At 43.7% G+C, this 19,961-nt stretch overlaps 1 protein-coding gene across 2 annotated transcripts in view; it reads right to left on the bottom strand.

Annotated features, from left to right (window-relative positions):
* BCL2 (BCL2 apoptosis regulator) overlaps positions 1 to 19,961 on the bottom strand; it is a 95,016-nt gene that overhangs the window by 70,643 nt on the left and 4,412 nt on the right. Inside the window, exon 2 of one of the 2 annotated variants that reach the window (XM_074544890.1) lies at positions 2,558 to 18,724. The exons of the other annotated variant lie outside the window; for it this stretch is intronic. Coding sequence (XP_074400991.1) covers positions 18,572 to 18,724 — 153 coding nt within the window. The 3' untranslated portion in view covers positions 2,558 to 18,571. Of the gene's footprint in view, positions 1 to 2,557; positions 18,725 to 19,961 lie in introns of those variants that run through there. 2 annotated transcript variants of the gene reach the window in all.

Here is a 19,961-nt window from a genome sequence, read left to right as displayed (position 1 = left end):
TTTTCGCAGGCTTTTCTGCCTTTAGTACACATTAATGCTATTCCCACCAAACAAAAGCATGGCCTGAAAAATACCAGGTATCAAAATAAATGGCACTTCAAAGTTTAAGAAATGCAATTGAGAACCAAAAAACTGTAAAGGTTGTTCTGCTGTCCTGAGGTGTTTTATCACCAGGGTGTTAAACAGCAAGTAGTCTGCTTTAGGCTTCATGGGACATTTCAGGCAAACTCACTGGTGGCAAATGAAGTCACTGCTGCTCTTAACCCTATGGAGCTGAGCTCATTTATGTCATTAATTAGTATAAAGATGCACTACTTCAAAACTAAAAATGCCACAGAACTGGGTGCCACATTCCCAGCAGAAAGGGAAGTAAGACGTCCCTCTTGTGTTTATGTGCCACAAGGTGTTACATAGTGAATGACCCTGCTGTTGGACACAAGGCCAGGAGTTATGGAATCACAGTTTGAAAAACAGCCCCAGGATCACCCAGCCCAACCACCACAAATCCCTCACTCCATCCTGAAACAGAACCACACACACAAACCAGAAAGCTGAGGCATGGAGATCACGATTGAAAAACACAGTAAGTCCTCAGAGATCCAGATGCCTGTGCTACATCCCTTTACTCCAAAGTCATTTGAAATAATGGAAGCTCTGAAGTCCCCCTGACAATAAGACTGCCTGACCCACAGAGAGTAGAACATGCTTATTTACTCAACTTTCTGTCAACATTTAAAAGGAATTATCATTCCCATTTTGCAGCAACTAAGCTGTTTGCCTAAGGTCAGAGAGTGAATTAACGTTAAACTAGATTACACAGTATCGTAGTTCCCATTCCTGTGGTCAACCAGCTACCATCTGATTAGGTCACCTCAGCACATTTAATTTAAAAAGAATGTTGAATCTAACACTTTGCCGAAGAAGTGCTTGGGTCTTCAAGAAAAAGTCATGTGAAAGAGAGAGAGAGGGAACAATAAACAAGAAAGCTTCCTACGTCTCAGTAACTTGCAAGTCCAAAGAGACAAAGAGTAATTCAAAGTCCTGAAATACCATAATTTGCTGCAGAAAAAGTCACATAAAAACTCTTGGCTTTTGGGGCGGAACTGCAGCCCACAAGGCCTGATCATTGCTGCAGCTCGGGGCCAGGGCAAGCAGCTTTGGGGAGGCTCAGCAGTTATTCTCCCATAGCCCCAGTCCTCCATTCAAAGGCACTGCAGCTTGCCCAGAGGCAAGATGTTATGAAAATTAGGTAGAATGAATACCACTCAAAATGACTTCTTGTATTTTTCAGCTTTAAAACAAGCAAAAGGGCTGCAAAACCTCTCCAGACATTTACATGAAGAGAGCATCTCAGAAACACCAACCATCCTGTGCTGGAAGGGAGACTGGAAAGGTTTTAAATTATGAACTGCATTCCTCTTCCAGGTGCTGATGAAACCCATAACACCAAAACAATTAAGATGTTTTCTATTTTTTTTATATTTGCTGAAAGAGCTGGAGCTTCTCAAAAGAAGAGAAACACATGTTTTTGCAAGGCCCAGCTATTCCTTCTGTTACCACTGGCAAAGCAGCAAATAGCTGCCTGCCCAAACAAAACTAAGGCACCTCACAAATGAGCACTGTTATCCCTGCACTTTCAAAATTCTCAAAGCATCCTGATCTCTGAATGTGTACTTTGAAGCAATAGGAAACATATTATGATTTTGCTGAAAATTCAATGTCATTTGATGACAATTCCAAACATCAACTAGCCTTCTGCACCTGTGTGGTTATTTAAACAGAGCTTGCTCAGTGTGCCTGCCAAGCTAAATGCTTCTGAAGTCACCATTCAGATGACCACTACGTAACATAAACTGTGACAACAGGTTTTCAGCAGGCCCAAACCAAGCCCTGCAACACATCCACAGAGTCCACTGAAAGAACAGCGTTCAGCTTCATGTGGGATTGCTGAAGAGCAGCTATTTATGAATTAAAAAAACTTCCACAAGTTGCCTCTTTTTGCTCAGCAATAGGAGTGCTCTGTTCCTCTTCAGCCAATACCAGCACTGCAATACCCAAAAGACTGTTGAGGAGCAATGTGGCCTCTTTCCAAAAGAAAAAAAACTACTGGTTCATGGACTTGTTCTGGAGCAACTGCTCTTCCATACCTATTTCTGAATAACATGAGTAGAGAAATGATGGGATATCTATGTCATCAAAAATGTCAAGCTATAGTCTAGTGAGATATGTTAGTCACATGTGCACAGGTCATTACAAATATGAACAATGCGGGTTTACTAACACTCCTGGATGAGCTGCATAAAAGGCTGTTAAGAAATTGGAACAGTCACTACAAAACCTTTAAGATCAGAGTCTCTGCTGGCAGAACCACCACGTTTCCCAAAGGAGATCTCCCTGTGGTATCACCTTCTATCTGTGGTGGTGTGTATTTATATATATATGTATATATATATATACACCTACAGGGTTGCATTTCAATCAAAGAAATGATAATTATGTAAAGAAACTTTTCTTAATGGGCAGGCAGCAAAAAAAAAAAAAAAAAAAGAATGTATTCATCCATCTATGCAATGTGGTCTCTGCCCATAAAAATTAGAAGCTTCACAGTTGCATGAGGAGGATGTGGGATGCCTTTCCTCTTGTCCACTTCCCCTGGCTCCTGTACTCTAAAAGGGCTTAAAAAGCTCTACAAGCTCTACAGCTCTGGTGGTAATTTGGCCAACCAGTTTTATTGAGGCTCTCCCCCAAACTCCCACACACCAGAAGTATCCAGCCTGCATCCGCATCTTGTGTGCTAGCATGGAAGAGAGCTTGAGAGCTACTGCTACACCCACAGCTGTTTTCCGTGAATCTGAAGAACACAATCAGCTTAAATGTTTCTTTGAAGACAGACCATCCTTTTCCTGTGGCCTAATTTAGACTCAACATTAAAAGCATATAAAGCTAAAACTGGAAAATCAGTCATAATTAAACTTGTAAAATATAGAATCTATTTTTCATGAAACAATCTCATATTCTACTTTATCTCCCCCGATTCAGACAGTTTCCTACTTCAAATGGAAAACATTATAGCAATGACCTACTCAGTTATGAACTCCAGCATTTCTGATCTGTAGCAAGTAGGACACCACCCGGGGAGAAAAAAGATGGCTTCGAATCTGACTCAAATTGTACCAAGGTCAAGTGAGAGCCTGCTAGGACTGGGATGATGCCCACAAGGACTGCAGGTCTTCTGAGACAAGAGCACGAGTGCAGAAGAGTGCAGAGGCAATAGCAGGAGGACAATAACCATTGGCCTTTCGATGAAAACGAGCAGCTGTTGGGTGTTAGGACAAGCTGCTAAATAACACTGTTTATCGCCAGTGAGTAAGCACTTTCAGGGCATGCATGGTAGAGAAGTGTCATAGTGTCATAGTGGCAACATGCACAGTTTTGAAACATGCGACATCTTTGATGCAGCAGGAGAAACCAAGGTTGTGATATACTCAATAACCAGTTTGGCTCAGAGCTCAGGGCCCAGGCTGAGCCCAGCTGACAATACCACCTCCACACAAAGGCCAGTGTGCAAGGAGCTCCCAAAATGCCACAAGACAAGAAGTCTTAACGGGTCCATGCAAAACCTGGGAAGCGTGCTATCCGTTCTTCAGCACCATCTGCTGGTACCGTGCCTGGCATCGAAGGGGTTATCTGCCTGCAGCCCACAGCTGGCAGCCACTTGCCCATTCCTCCAAGACAACCATGGACCTCACTTGGTCCAGGGTCCCTCTGGCACTAACAACAAGGTGGATATATCCCAATGACACTGCTGGAACTTACCAAACTCCTTCCCAGGCTGAGACATCTAAAGCTTAGACTTGAACCATCTTATGTGATACCAGGGGCCTGGATAAAGGCTGTTCTGGCTCAAGAAATGACATGATGTATTCCCATGATCAAGGAGTTCCTGACCATACGTGTGACACTGACCTATAAATATCCTTGGCTCTGCCGACCAGAGTGCTATTTGACAAGTGCTATCTCTCTTCCTCTTCACACCTTTATCACCTTTTGGCCTTCATGTCACATCTAAGTGGCATGATCACACTGGAGTGACTTGGATGCCACCGCTTGTCTCATTCTAGAGTGGCTTCAGCAAGACAAGAGTCCAAGTACAAGGCACAGCAGCATCCCCAGGGATGGTGCCCATGCTAACCACATGCAAACAGACTGGACTCGCATGGAGGAATTGCAGACCACCCCAGCTGAGCCTCTCCTGATTGGAAAGGTGTCTCACCATGCAAGCTCTGAGCAGCACTCAGGAAAACAGCCCCCAGCAAATACTGCAAGTGCGGGTCACAGCTGGTTAGGCTGCTTCTAGAAAGCAAAGCAGTTGAAGGAAATATTCCCATTAATAGAAAGAGGCTTTCTGGGGCCACGTGGACAATTCTGGAGACTGTGCATTGTACAGGCTCTCATCTCCGCTTCAGTGTCCCCACGCTCTGCTGTTTCATTGCTTTAGCTAATGTTGGGAAAGTGCTGACAGGGATTTCAAAGGGAAGTTTCTGGTCTAAACACATTGTTGAATCCAGGCCCTTGGTAGTTGTTTTGTTGCACAAGAGAAAGGAGAGAAAACATTGAATAAAAAACCCACTGCAAGCACTTTCCCAGGGCATGGGCACAGTCACGGTCAGGGCTGTGCCCTTTTCACTCCAGGCACCAACTCCTGCTCAGCATCCCAACACTCCTGCTGCACCCTGCCCAGCACCCAGCTCCTAGCGCGGACACTTCCCAGCAATGGTTACTGCGGCACTTGGTAGAGCACAGTCTGAAGAGAGGATGAAAACTACCGCTGGCAAAAATAATTCCAACTGGGATTTTTCAGCCTGTTTCGGGAAGACACAAAACATGTAAAGGCCAAAAGAAAAGAATCATCTTTCTTACCTTACTGCCTAAGAAAGCACCTTTGAAGAACTAGAACAAACAAAGTTTCCCCAAAAGGGAAATAAAGAAGGACTCAAATAAAGATGATAACTACTGACATTCTACTTTAAGCCAAGTTTTTAGATCTGAACATGGAGTTTAAATATACCATACATAATTCTAGGAGAAGTGAATTTCAACCTCTGTTATCCATGTTTTTTTCCTGTTTGGTTCAGTCATTTAAAGGAACAACTTTCCCCTTGAACTCTAATCATTTTTGAATGAATTATTAAACAGCCTGACTTTACAAGCAGATTTCCTTTTATATACAACAGCGCACAAATAAAAGAGGAAACTGATTAAACAGGGAACATGACAGTATTCACTTGACAGCATACTTTGTAAAAACCAAATTGGGCATATGTGGTGCATGTGTGCACAACTGCTGGCAAGGAGGGGTGGTTTCTTTTCCCAGTCTTCCTTCTCATTTAGAATAACTGTGTGCTGTTCTGGCACTTTTAATTTTAACATTATGATCCAGCTAATTATGATAATTTTTAAAGTGGGCAGTGCCTCTTTAAAGAGATAAAATATTTCAGCTTGCAATTATATTTATTTCTATAGATTTATTTTTAACTAAGGGAGCTTAGGTTGCATTCCTGAATGGCTTCCATTTTATCTAAAAAAACCACTATAACTGCAGAATATACAACTTATTCCTTCTCTTTGCAAACAGATTCTATATATTATATCCATAATAAAAACCAAGAGGTGCTGCCAGCTCTCTTTTGAAAACTTGTGGCAATAGGAAGTCTATGTTCTGCAACTCCATTTACTTACTCTTGGCTGCTAAAAGACTCTTTTTGAAGTCAATAATAAGAGTGCAGTACCTTGAAGGGACTAAAATGGAGTAAAATATCTAAATACGACTAATTTTTGTGTGAGAGCAACCACTCCTATAGCAGCAAGGACGTAGCATAAATGGGAAGAGTTTTCCCCTATCTCCACACCTTAAAGCAAAGCTGCTCTCACAGTGGATGGGCACATGGGACCAACCATGGTTTCATGTCTGCCTACACTGAGGCTCCTCATTGATGGCCAAGGAGCCACAACCATCCACCCCCCTGCACTCTTCATTTGGCATTTCTCACCTCTATTACCTTTGCTACAAAGACTTTGCCTTCCAAGAACAATTCAATCTAAAATACAATAGGCAGAGTTCCCTTAGCTCTGCACTTCCTCTGTAACACATTTTATTTTCATATCCTTTCTGTCCATTTCTGCAGAGGGCATATGCATCCAGTACCTTACATGTTCGTCTGTATTAGATACTTTTAGCTTCTCACATGACTTCCATTAAAAAGAAAAAAGTTTTAAAAAAAGATTTATGAGCAGCATGAACATACCAGCCAGCTTGCTTTCAGAAAATTACAAATCTATGCAAGAACATGATGACAGGATGATTTTGAATGAAAATAACACCAGCATAATCCAAGCCTGGGAAATCATTCCTCTGAAACTATGTTCACAAAACCCCGAGGCTGATTTTTTTTGGGTGCAAATTGGACTGTGAGTCTCAAGCGACATGGCTACTCAGAGTAACCGTGGTTACCTCTGTAAAACTCTGCCGTTCCCAGAGGAGCAGCACGAGTGTGCCCAGCCCCAAGTGCCAGCTGAGGCTCGCTGGGAGCAGCGCCGTGATGCCGATGCCTCGCCCTGAGCCCCGGCACTGGGGTGAGCTGTGCCCACAGCTCAGGAGGAGGGGACCTGCTGCCAGGCCCTACACCCGACACTGGGCAGCCAGGTCACATTCCCTGCCACGGCACAGAGCACGGGACACGGATCCTCTCCGCGTGCGAGCCTGAAACCACGGCTGATGTGGATGTCCAAGGACTGCCTGCCAAGATACTGACTGCTGCACTGGGCCCTGGGGTCATACATCAAATGTTCACATGCACTGACAGATGTTTATGTTGGTCATCCTGATTTAACTCCCATTACATCATTTACCAAGCTACTGATGTTATCATAAACGATTAAACAAGTTGCCGGCAAAGGCAACTCAAATACAAAGCTGATTCCTTCATGGTATGAGGGCATTGCCGCTCCAGACTGTGTCTTGCTCTTATATCAAATTGAATCAAACTTCACAGATTCTTTAATTAATTAGAATTCTGTATGGAAAAGTGCTCTTTTTTTCCAGAAGACTGAATTCATTCATAATTTGACCATCACAGGATGAATGAAAGGTATTAAAAGGCAAAAGGGGGGGAGGGGGGGGGTCAGACTTGGAATCACTAAAACTAAAACCAGTTTTGTACTTTAATTAAGGAGCTGCTCGGGCTGGGATTCATTTAAACTACCTTAGTTCTTCAAAGTCTGCTGCATTATTTAGTGCTTCCAGTCACTTCTGGTTTGTGTCTGGACTATTTTAACATACTGAAAATAACTGAAAGTTCTGAGGGAGCAAAATTAATAAGCAGAGGAAGTCCTCAATCTAGCGTGTACATAACATGCTTGCTGCCTGCCACTGAAATACAGCATTATCAAATACAAGGGGTTAAATTGAAACTCCGTGACCACCTCCCTGCTTGCTTGGTTGTCATTTAGTGTGGGGAGGGAATAGGAAACACTTCACACATCTTGTTTTCCGCTTCTAATATATTTTTGAGTTTTCTAGTGCAGGCTTTGCTTGGATGTGTAATCACTGTGGAATGGCTACTATACTCTTGCTTCACTGCATAATACTTTCCCTTCCTCCTTCTGTAGGATTCCTCATGAAAATAGGCACTTTGTGTTTTTGGCCCTAAGGACAGAACATAATGTACTGTCTCTAGGAAAAAATTAAAAAAAGAAAAAATCATTAAAACATTTTCCACTACTTAAAAAAACCTCGACACACAAAGTACTACTGACTTTCTGTTACACACATGACCTCATAGATAGATGTGTGCATCCACACACACAAATGCATTCAATTTTCAATTTAGCTATTTATAGAACTCTATAATTTTTCCTGGCTCAGGTTTTAGTAAGTCTTCCCTGATGGGGTTCAGTTCACACGGTTTCACAGACCTTCATTTTGCTTCAAGTTCATATCCATGGAACGCCCCTCCCCAACCCTGCCTCCTCCTAGAACCCCATTTAATGTTTTGCTGATTAAATTGGCCCTTGGCTTTACTGAAATAATCACAAAAACTAGCAGGTTTTTTATTTCCTAAGGAGCTCTGTGTGTCTTGACAATTTTTCTTGCAATCTCCTAACAGCAAAGCTCAGAGATTCAGTTGCTTCTGTCTACAACCACTCCTTTCTTGCTGATGAAACATGCAAAGCACACCTAGGAGGTCTTGGCAGAGAGGCACATAAAGGTCTTCCAGCCATGCTGCTGCTCCCTCAAGTAGGAATGATGGAGATTTGGGGAGTATTTGAGAATCATGGAGCCTTTGTCCAAGCTGGCATCAGGGAAAAGTTCTGGAAGACAGGCATCTATATGATGATGCTCCACTTTCAGTGAGATGGGAAAAAAGAATGAAGTGTTCAGAGACCTCAAGGCAGGAGAACCTTTTCTTCCCGTCTTCAGTCCCCTCATACTTGAACAAACTGTCCTGTCTACAGGGTAAGGATGCCCCTAGCTGATTTAGGATAGATGGATCTGATGGTACTTCCATCTCTTTCCATTCTCCATCCTCTTTCCAGCTTGCCAGGTGGGAAGTCAAGGCTGAACTGCACTGCAGCCCAGCAGCTGTGTGAACGCTCACTGAGAGCTAAATGCCCATTTATGTAACTTCCAGCTAAGCTCTGCTTTCTTTTGGTGAGAAAAGCCATCCTGCCATGTCAAGGTGCAGTGCTGGAATGCACAACAGCGACAGGAGGGAATTGCTCCCTCTCCCACTCCCAAAGCTCAGCTTACTTGGGCCGGGGGCATACGGTCTGCATAAAGGACAGAGAGGCAGTGCTCAGAAAGTAAAAAGTCATTAAAGTGAAAACCCATGAGGCAGATAACAGCTTGCTGCCAGACTTCTCAAAATTTAAGTGTTGATTGTTCAGAATTTATGTCTAGATTTTTCTTAAGAATGCAATTTCCTGGCACATGGTACAAGTCACTCTAGACCTGCATGTCAGCACAGCAGGCATCCTGTTGCAAAGGTTATTATGGAACTATTGAATGTTTTCATGCCAAATTTGTCCAAATTAAGCCGAGGGGAATGGAAATACTTTCCCTGGATAGGTGGTGGTTGCATTAGGTGGGTTTGTTTATAAGGAGAATAAAAGTTACAGCTAAATATAAAAGCAGATATATCATAATATTGTCTCAGAACTTGAATAACATGTCATTCAGCCTGTGTGCTGTGGAAAGAACACGAAGGTCAAGTCTAAAATAAGATCAGTGACTGTTTGACAATAGAAACATGTAGGAGGTAGAGCAGGAGAATTTTCCACATTTTTTTCAAATGGCATTTTTCTCTCAAAAAATATCCCTCTCTACCTTGCAACGAGCCTGATGCAAAAAACCTGTTGAACTTCATGCAAAACATACAGCTGAATTCAGTGTGTTTTTGATCAGCCCCCTGGCAAACCTGTATTAGTAATTTGTGCCAACTGTTTACTTTTTTGCATTATGCTTAGTTGGGAAAATGAAAGAAAGCTGCTCTGTCGCATTTGTGTTTTTAGAGTTTCACTTTCTGCTTGAGCCCTCTCATCCTGCTTCCCTGGAAGTCAGAAACTTCAGAGAGTCTATTGCTACCTTTTAAAGGTAAGCACATCTGAATTCCCAGCAGTGGGAAGCACACAGAATCCTTGCCAAGGTCAAAAAGAGAGAAAAGGGGGGAAAAAAAGCCCAGCCAAACTACTGCTTGGAAGTATTTTATAAAATCAAATGCATTCCTTTTTTATTTTGTTCATCCACCAAAACCTAGGGTGAAGACATGGTGTCAAGGTCTTGCCATTTGCCAAAGTGCCACAGAGCTGGGGATTTCAGCCTCTGCCCTGCAGCAGGCACAACCATCCCTCAGCAAGCCTTGCAGGAGAGAAGGAACTTGCAATCCCAGTTGTGACAGAGACATCCAAGTCCCCCTACTTTTACTTCAGTCAGTGATGTCAGACATACTTTTTATTTGTCCCCTACATTCACTTTCAAACACAGTTACAACCACTTCCCTGTAAAATGTGTTAGAAAAGGAGTCTAGCAAATGCCCTAATCCCCCTGCCAACAGTTCCAATGGCAAAATCCCATGACTTTAAAGCAAAGGCAAGAGACAGAGCCCAGCTCAAGGCTCAGGCCTGAAGGCAGCTGCCCTTCCTTTCCCTCTGAGCTGTGGTACACAGTCCATGTAGTTTCCAAAGCCAACGTTGAAAGATTAACTGCCAACTTGTTCCTCCATGGGAGCACTCTCAGGGTTCCTGGGAGGAAGGGCCTGGCAGAGGAAGGAAATGTGGGGGTAGAGCATCCTCTCCTCAGCTCCCCCAACCTGTCCCTGTCCTCTGGAGACTGCACCAAAGCTCAGGGGTGCAGGGTCCCTGTGCAGGGGGGACTTGTCCCCTCTGAGGAACCCTCAGTGAGGCTGCAGGAGAGCTGGAGGAAGGAGCCAGTGCCTTGTGGCACACCAGCCTTACTGGGGGTCAGAAGAAGGCACAGGCTGGCCAGAGCCCACTGCAGGGACAGGTCCTGCTTGGGTTTGTGCACAACAGCCCCCTTCCGCTTGATGTCCAAACCCCGGGGCAGACATGGCCAAAATTAGTGTCACACTGAGGGCTGGCACACGGTGGCTTAGACCCTAACGATCCCACTGGGAATGCAGTATTGTTCTGGCCCTATTAACAATAATTTGCATGTTGTCTAATGGCCCTGGGAGGAAAAAAATAAAAATAAAAAGGGTGGCAGGCCCTGAGGGAAGAGAAGAGGAAATGAGGAAATGGGACTGCTGCCATTTTCTTCTGAGACCTGGCAAAGTAAGAAGGCTGACTTTCTTAAGGAGCCAGAGGTAAAACCATTCATTGCAAAATTATTTAATCTCTAACTTAATCATTCAGCCTTCATTGCTTCAAGGCAGGGTTTTGAGAACCCAAGCCATTTAACTACTCTGAAGAGCTCCTGTCAAACCAGCCTGATGGGGACCTTGATCATAGGAAACTGATTTTAGCGGGACTCTGGGTCTCTCCCAAGGCACTGGTGACAGTGATCTTTCAGGATGAGGAGGTGCTCTCAGCAGAAAGGTCTGAAGTACAGAGCCAAGGGACATCTGCACACAGCGCTTCCCATGGAACTTGGAGCCTTACAAATAAAGAGCAGTCAGGAACACTGAGCTGCCACAGTTCCAGTCATTATTTCCTTTTGTTAAGAGGAGTTTCTTTAGGGATCAAAGTCTCCTGAAACCCAAACAAGCTGCCTGTCCATCCCTTCCAAAAGAACAGGTAGTTTATTCCAGCTGTCAGCAACTGCAAACCAAACAGCTCCTCTCCCACTGTCAGTTTTTGCTCTAGGCTAGTTATTAAAGTTAAACAGTTGCGTTTGCAAGAATGATGTATTGTGTCTGCAGGGGGGAAGAGAAGGGAGTAGAGAGACAGGGGGGAAAAAAAGCAAGCAAGTTTTCTAAAACAAACCCTAGGCCAGTTTGCATAGTGTAACAGTGTGCCAGTGCTGCCTCTTCCTTCAGTCCATTGAACTCCCACAGAAGTCCCAGCCTGCAGGATGTACTGCCATGTCACAAGCATCCTTCTGACTGTGTTGGGGAAAATAATTTGTTTTTTAAAAAAAACAGGAAAAAAACAGTTGCTTGTAAAATAAATATACTATTCCCTTGTGAAAGAATCCACGTCAATAGGTATGAAAAAAGGTACAGGTTTTCCCAGCACCTGTGCTACTGAGAGCAGAGTGGAAAGGCTCCTTCTCATGCTCCTAGAGCACCAGGGAAGCTCCCCAGCTTGCCCCTGGGGCAGAGGAACAGCTTCACTGGCCAAGCTGAGCAGGACCAATTTCTAGAAAGCTGTTGTGGTCCTATAGGACACTACTACCCCTGCTCCACCCAGGCAAAGTCAGAAGGATCTGTGTGGCATCCTGGGCTCCTCTTACAGGGAGGATGCCTGGGGAGGCTGAAGAGCCCTCTCAAGGAAAAGCCAGAGGCAGCCTTGCTCCAGTTTTCCACCACTGCACAGCTGTGCCCAACCACCCACTGTAACCAGGGCTCTGCACAACACCTCACTGAACCCTTTCTGGGTCTGTCCACATGCTCACTGTGACACCACCGGTTCTAGCACCCACACTGAACAAAAATTGCTAGTGACTCCAAACGGGCAAGGATTCCACACATTCAATCCAGAGCCAAATACATGGATTTTCTAGCGCAGGGATTTTTTTTCAGACAGCCATGAGCTACTGCAAAAGCCTGAACAGACTCCAGGCCGGCTCATTTACTCGCAGCCTTGATTGCCACCTGACATTTCAAGAGATTGGTTTATTTTCTCCCTCGTCAGGGCGCCCTGCTGCGGCACTCCAGCCCCATGAGGAGCAAAGCCTTTCCCTCAGCCAAGCTCCACAGCAGTGCTGCTAATTACTGCAGATCTGGAAAAGAGAGAGAGGAACAGGTCTAGCTGGAATTTGGAAATAACACAGGCATCAGGATTCCTTCTCAGTTATATCTGGGACCTTGCACATCCTGCAGCAGACAGAGGATTAGATATTTGGAGAGTGTGATTTAATGTGATGTGCCAGATCACTTCAGGAGAGGGGCTTTGGATATGGCTGACTTGAGCAAAAGATTTGCAGACACTTGGAGCACAATGTAGAATTTGCTTCAGTTATGAACCAGGGAGTCATTACTACAGTTTTTTTTAGTGTCTCTTTTTTTACTTAAGCTGTGAGTTCATTCTTGAGAATGAAACCTCAACAGGTTTTATCTATCTACAGCATTGACCACCTTATTCTGCTAATGGTAATGCCAACTCATTTGCTAGAGTATTTATCTTTGATTTATTTCTAACTTTTTTTCTCTATTAAAAATAAGAGATTAGAAATAGGATCCTCCACTACATCTCATAGCAAGTCTGAACATGTGAAGAATATTCTTAAGAAAGGAGCTCATTCTGTTAGAGAAAAGCCTGCAATAGTTATTCCATCATGAAAACAGGCTACAGGGTTGTCCCATAGATTTCACTGGACTGCTGTCTGTGGTCTTATTTCATCTTTCTAGTGACTCATGCAAGTCTCTCCAAGGCACATAACAAAAATTTTCTCTCCTAAGCCTCAGTTCAGCAACATATTTAAGAGTAACCTCAAGCTCATGGTTAAGCCAAAAGGTTTGATTACTACTCACTTAAAAAAAAAATTCAATTGCTTTTGCTGCTTACATCTGAACATTCAATGAATCTTGTGAATGGAAACACAAGAATACAAATGTATAAAGATACCTCCTACAGGTGCATATGATATACCTGTGCTACTCCTGAAGTGCCACAGACAGCTTTTTCATACAGTGGGAATAGAAAAGGAAAGACAAATTCCTTCTTGAAACATCAAATGAACTATGCTGATACTTAAAGGAAAACAAATACTATCACTTGCCATTTCTCACTCCTCACCCTTCCCCTACATAAAAACTAGAAATCAACACCTGAAACCCATCTTTTTAATCTGCTTCCATCACAAGGATTGCCAAACATCCAAACAGTGGAACTGAAAAAGTTCAAGTCTAATTTCCATTTAACTTTTTTTTCCTTCTTTTATCTCCTCTCCACTCAAATCTCACCCAAGATACTTTCACAGTCTGACTCACTTTGCTCTTTCCCAGGCTAGCAAGCTCCAGCAATGACAAAATGTAATGCTACAGATTTGAGCTTTATTCTAAACTCCAAATTACTAAACTGGATATTTTGCTCAAAATTGTACCTTGTATCAGTCTTTTTTTTTTTTAAATTATAGATCATCAGCTCAGTTCATGATAGCATGATGGGCAACAACAAATTTCCCATACCTTGTGTGCTGTATAGCAAGAATACCTACTTCATATATGGGTTAACTGGAAAAGAGAGATATTAGTGATTTGCCCCATTTCCTATCGTGTACTCAGTACTAGAGCAAGAAAAGGAAGTTAAGTTTTGACTCTTAGTTACTTTCTCAAACAACTGTGTGATGGCCTCTTTCAGTCACTATGCGGGGTAAAATGAGGCCTTTCCTTTTTTATTGTACCTGGCCCACATTCTAAAATTACTCACAAAATTGTCCTGAAACCCACTGAGCTGCCTTTTCAATCAACAGAGCAGAATTATTCTTTTCATGCTTCCTAAATAAAATAGCAATAAAATTATGTATGCACTGAAGGATGCAGACTATTTCTTTCAAAATCATAGAATCACAGAATCATTTAGGTTGGAAAAGATCATTGAGTCACACCACAGTCAAATCCAGCACCTGGTTCTTTTTGCAGAACTTCGATGACAAATACAAGGAGGATTGGCTTGCAACTTTAAATAAGAAATGGCAATGCACAACAGAACCCCAGTCAGCACACAAGTAAATTCTGTGATGTGGGTGCTCTTAGAAACACATCAAGTGCATTTAGAATTACCTTAACAAAACACATGCAGGAGTAAGTTTTCCCTGGATAGATGAACCATGATCCATCCCAGTATCCCCAGTCACCAACCAACACCAGGTGCTCTGGGGGAGAAGTAATGGAGTTGATAATTTTGAAATAGCATTACCTGGAGAAAGCTCTACACTCAGCACCTGGTGATCTGATTTCAGCAGCTGATGTTACATTTACCCCAAGCTGTATGACTGCCCTTTCAAGCAATTTCACTCAAACAGCAGTACAGATGTTTTCCTTACTCTTATAAATAGATATCTAAACCTTTCCTGGATGCAACTCAGTACTTTCACTCACAGCTTTCCCATGAAAACAACTTCCAAAGGTTAATCATGTGTTGCAGAAAAGGCTGGTTCTCTCTATTAGCTGAAAACCTGTGGCTTTTTCATTTGATCTTATTTTTCTTGCCGTATATACAAAGTAAACACAACTACAATTGTCCAATTAAGTGCCTCTTCCTGTTCCTATTGAAGTCAATGGCAACACTTTCTAACATCAGATTTGTTTTCTTACTCATTAACTGTAAAATCCAGAAACTGGCAAGGAACTTTCCAGCAAGGGGGAATTTTGCAAAGTCTATCAATATACAATAATTATGACAGCAAACTAACATTAAGATAAAATAACAGAAAATAAATTCCAGACTTTCAGATGCATTTGGAAAAGTTATCTGGTTTCATAGTCTTTTGGGAGCCAAAAGGAAAAAAATAAAGGCAAAAAGAAAAAAGCCATCAGATTGTTAATGAGACTGAAAGCCAGAGTAAAATAAAAATCCCTCAAATCTGTCATCAGCATTCATGTTTGCCAAGGCCTGGATGTTATCCTGCCGGGGAAGAGAAGATTTATAGCACAGCACACCTTCATCCATCCTATTATTATATATGAAATGGAAAATAAAACAGGTCGGTACTGCCCTTAGAAATAATCAGTATTTTGCTGCCACTGAGTAACAAATGTTGTTATTATTATTACTGAATCAGCAGGAGGGCAGCCACGAGGTGCTCATAAATAAATTATTTTTAAAAAACCAACAAACCAAACAGGGCTGGGCTCCACCCTCCCAAGGGTGTGAAGGAAAATAAAACAAGGATGGAGGTGGGCAGGGCAAGGCCAGAGCTGGCACACAAAGTTCCCCAGGGCCGGGAGGCAGCGCCCAGCACCCTGCCCAGCACCCAGTGCCCAGTGCCAGCAGCAGGGATGGAAGGGGCAGCCAGGAAGCTGAGGACTGCTGCTCCACCTTGAAGCAGAAAGTAAGAACAGGCAAGAGAACCAGAACGTCTCACCATAACCCTGATCACCAAAAGGGATGGAAATGAATCAGGCAAGAAGCAAAAATCCTCTTTGCTAACAGGATAGTCATTATTCAATCAGATCTTTCACGTTGTTTAGCTCCATGACTGCCCAGGCTGCTGACCCAGTTTGGGGCTGCCCAGACCTCAGGTCAGAAGCCAGTGGCCGCTGCCTTGCCAGAGCCCTGGGGCAGGACCGTGGTGACAAAAGGCTTTGGGCTGGTTCAGCGAGGGGGCTGCAGAGCAAGGTGGGAGACAAGGACACAGCACAACTGCTGGCATCCTGCACCAGCAAGCAGAGAGCCACCACTTCAGCCAGCCTTAGCCCAAGCCCCAGCCCAGCACCCCTTGGTGGTGATGGCAGAGCCTGGCTGGCTTTCTGTGCACCAGGCACAAACCACCACACGAGACCAAAACCACAGCAGAGGTTTCAGAGTGACACACATGAGCGCCGCTCCCGTTTGTGCATCCACCTCTCCACCATGCCAGGCCCAACCTGCTGAGAGATGACCCTCTCTCTCGCATCAAGGACACCTGTATTGAGCACCAGGGCTCAATGCTTGCTGGCTATGCAGTACAAAGCTCCCATGCTGCCTTAGGAAGCCCGGGCCCTGGAATCTGGCCGCTGGGAAAATGCTTCTGCTCCACATGCAATTTCACACATCACCGCATAGGTCTTGTGATTCTCCCGCTAGAGCCGTGCTTTGCCATCGGAGGAACGCTTGTGCCTCGGCAGAAAAATTCAACTGGATTTTCTCCATGGATTACTGACTCTGAATTTCAAGCTACATACTCAAAAAACTAGAGCTCCTTACTGTCCAGCAGAGCGAACACAGCAGCTTGGGAGATGCCTGTGTTAGTGCAGACACAGAATAAACTTATTTCTTGATTTTGAAAGTAAAGTAAAACTTTTTAATAGGATTGCTGTTTGAACTTTATAGTTCTTTGCAAGATCAAGGCAAATGACATCATCTCCAGAAGTGAGACCCCTGGTTCTGAAATTTTAAAGGTCACAGTCAATACATTTTCTTTGTTTTTTTAGAAAAAAAACAGACTTCTGAGAAAATATGCAGCCCACTGTTTTTGCAAGTTACAGAGAAAGCCATTATAAATGAAAGGGACTAGAGAACCACAATAATTTTCTCTTTCTGCCCTAGCTCTTCTCCTTGCTTCGGCACAGATCTTCCGCAGAACGAATTTCTTTCTCTTCAGCAACAGCAAAAAGAAAAATATTTTGATAATATTTTGAGAATTTGATTATAAACCCACAAAGCCACAAAAACTGGCAAAGGACTTAGAAGGTGCAACACTTGAAACTGCCAATTCACTTATTTAAGCGAGTGGATTTCAGATAGTTTCCTTTACCAGTCAAACAGTGACTTGGGGTTAGCCCCACTGGGGATTGAGTCGTTACAAGGCCGCACGTCGCCGCTGAAGAAAGCCAAAGCTCCTCTGCTCCATGCTCTCCTCTCACCTGGCATCCCTCTGCAAGCCAGCTGAAGTCCTGTGCTGAAAGAGCAAGAGGCTTTTGCCTGGGACTTGCACAAGAAGCAGCGTGCTGTGCAGGAGGGTGCCTGGCAGAGCAGCCCAAATCCAGAGCCCAGAAGGGATGGAATTGTGGCCAGTGCCCCATGCATGAGCTCTGGAAGGGCCCTGTGCCACACTGATCCATGATCTCTAGCTCTGTCCTGGAGGCTGATGCCTCTGCCATCCCTCACCTTCATGACAGCCATGGACCATTGCAGGGCACAGAGATCCTCCCAGCTTCCTTTCCAAGGTGTGCCACCAAGCAAAGAAATTTACTTATTTAATAGGCACAAAATAAAATAGTAAAAAGAGTAATAAATCATCAGAGATTAGGACAGTCAGCTCAGGAGAAGAGAAAGCTGGGGTCTTGTTGCTCATCTAAGAAGCATTTATTCATTTGGCTGTGGACAGCCACCTAAGAAAACACATCAGACTGCAGGAATTAGACACCCTAGTTCTTCCTCCTCCACCAAATTAGAGTCTGCAGAATTAGAAGGAGACCTGTTGCCAGAGGGGAAGACACCGCAGCAAAACCAGCAGCCACCTGGAAGGTAAACCTCCAGAGATGTTGGAGATGTGATGCCCCACGGCCAGGCTGGAGAAAGAAAGTCTCATTGCCAAAGCTCAGGAAAGGCCTAAACTAAGGAGCTGCCAGGAAAAGTGGGGACTTCTCCTCAGATGCTTTTGCTGGTGAGGATGGCAGCTAAGTGACAGCAGCTGGGCCAAAGGGTGTCTGCCAGCTTTGGGACATGGAGATTCTTGGGAATGGTGTCCCACACAGCCCCAAAGTCCCTCCCTTTTCTCAAGGCAGAATCGGCTCCTGACTAGCTCGGGTGAGGAACAGTGAGAAGCCAGGGATTTCCATCACCACTCTGGCTAGGCAGGCACTTGGAGGATGCAAGTGCTTATGTTCCATCTAAGGTCCTCTTCAGACATCTAAATCCTTCCCCGTATGTGGCCTTCACTCTGGAGCAGAATATAAAGAACCACAATAAAGGAACAGAATCACATGAAAGTACACGGCCATTGCATTCCTGGTTCAATTGTAAATACAGTAATTTAAAATTAAGTGTTCTTGGCTGAATCTTCTCTCTGGTTCTCTCACCTGGGCTTCTTCTCATACTTTATATCAAAATGTACATGTCTATGTAAATATGATGGTGCCTGTGTCTCCTTCTGTAGTGCTCATGCTCTTGTTTTTTTCTTGAACAGCTCGGGGAGAAAGCCATATGCTGGACTAGAAGTGCCCAGAGCCAAGCATGGCTCCCACGTCTGTTAGGTTGTGTGCCCAAAGAGGGAACCCATCACTGCAAGACAAACACAGTTGTTTCTCCCACACCAACTGCATCCCTTCAGTGTTCCCCACGTCAACGTCAAAAAAAGTTGCCAAGTGCGACAGGCCACTGCCAAGCCAGTCCTTCTGTAGCTCTGGAAATTAAAATGAAGCCATTAAGTTTTTAATCAGAAAGCATATATTATACCAAGTACCACAAAATTGCAGAGATGAGCTAGTTCTCCTCTTTTTTTCTTTTTTAATACAATTAAGATGTTATCAGGCCAAAGTACAATATTGCGGTATCCTGGCCAAAGTGAAAATCTTTGAAAGCAGCATTTATTTGCCACCAGAACCACAAGCTAATAATGCAGATTACGTGCCGTGCCCATCTGTTGCTTTTTCTAAGTTTTGAACAAACCCATGAGGCCGTGTATTGTAAGGGCATTAACAACCCCAGACACCATTATCAGCAATGTCTAGAGCCTAAAATTTATACTCCACCAGCTATATCCCCCTCCCACCCTGCCCTTCAATATGCTTTCCTTCTTTGTTTCTCTTGTAATATAAAGAATTCACATCCTGATAACACACTGCCAACTTATAGAATTGATTCAGACCAAACATTCAAATAAGAAAAACACCTCAACCAAACTTCAGACCTGAGTGTAAGACACAGGCCCATTCATGAGACACAAAGCCCATGTTGCCCAAATTACCTGCTGTGTAAAACATGCTCTCATGACTAACTGTGACACTCTCTTCTCTGGAACTGTGCAGCCTCTAATAAACTTACCACTCCACAAACTACCAGGGAGCCAAAATATAAAGGAGGAGAAGGCTACAGCAGCCAGGGCTCCTGCCTGTTGTAGCACCCTGCATGAGGCTGTCCCGAAGTCCTACCAAGCATGACCACATACAAAGCCACTCTGGAAGAGCCATTTATGAATAAGGTTCATATATGGGGTATGGTGCAAGAAGCAAGTTGAAGACCGAGCACGGGTATTAAAGCATCCTTTCACACTGACAGATCCTGAAATCTAGAAAAAGAAAAGAAAAAGAAAAGAAAAATCCGCTGCCCAATGCGCTCCTTGATTTCTTCTGCCTGAAGAGAGGATCCCAAAAGCTGTGTCTGCAACTTCATGTTAGTCTTTTGTTCTTTGTAACCAGCTATAAGGTTTTGCCTGTGTTTAATAATGCTAGGGCTCAAAGCCATATACCAGAGAGACAAGCAAAAGCCACCTTCAGGTAGTATTTTGCACATCTTCCATGTGTACATTACAAATAACAAGAGACAGTAAACAGCATCACGTGCATCCAAATTCTAGAGCTTTTGTTGACAGGAAACCTCAATAAACAATTAAATGGCTATTGATAAGAAGAATCCTTTCC

The sequence above is a fragment of the Zonotrichia albicollis genome, chromosome 1 (genome assembly GCF_047830755.1).
Source record: "Zonotrichia albicollis isolate bZonAlb1 chromosome 1, bZonAlb1.hap1, whole genome shotgun sequence".
Lineage (NCBI taxonomy): Eukaryota > Metazoa > Chordata > Aves > Passeriformes > Passerellidae > Zonotrichia > Zonotrichia albicollis.
The sequence above is the reverse complement of the archived record's forward strand: the minus strand, read 5'-3'. Positions and strand labels throughout refer to the sequence as shown.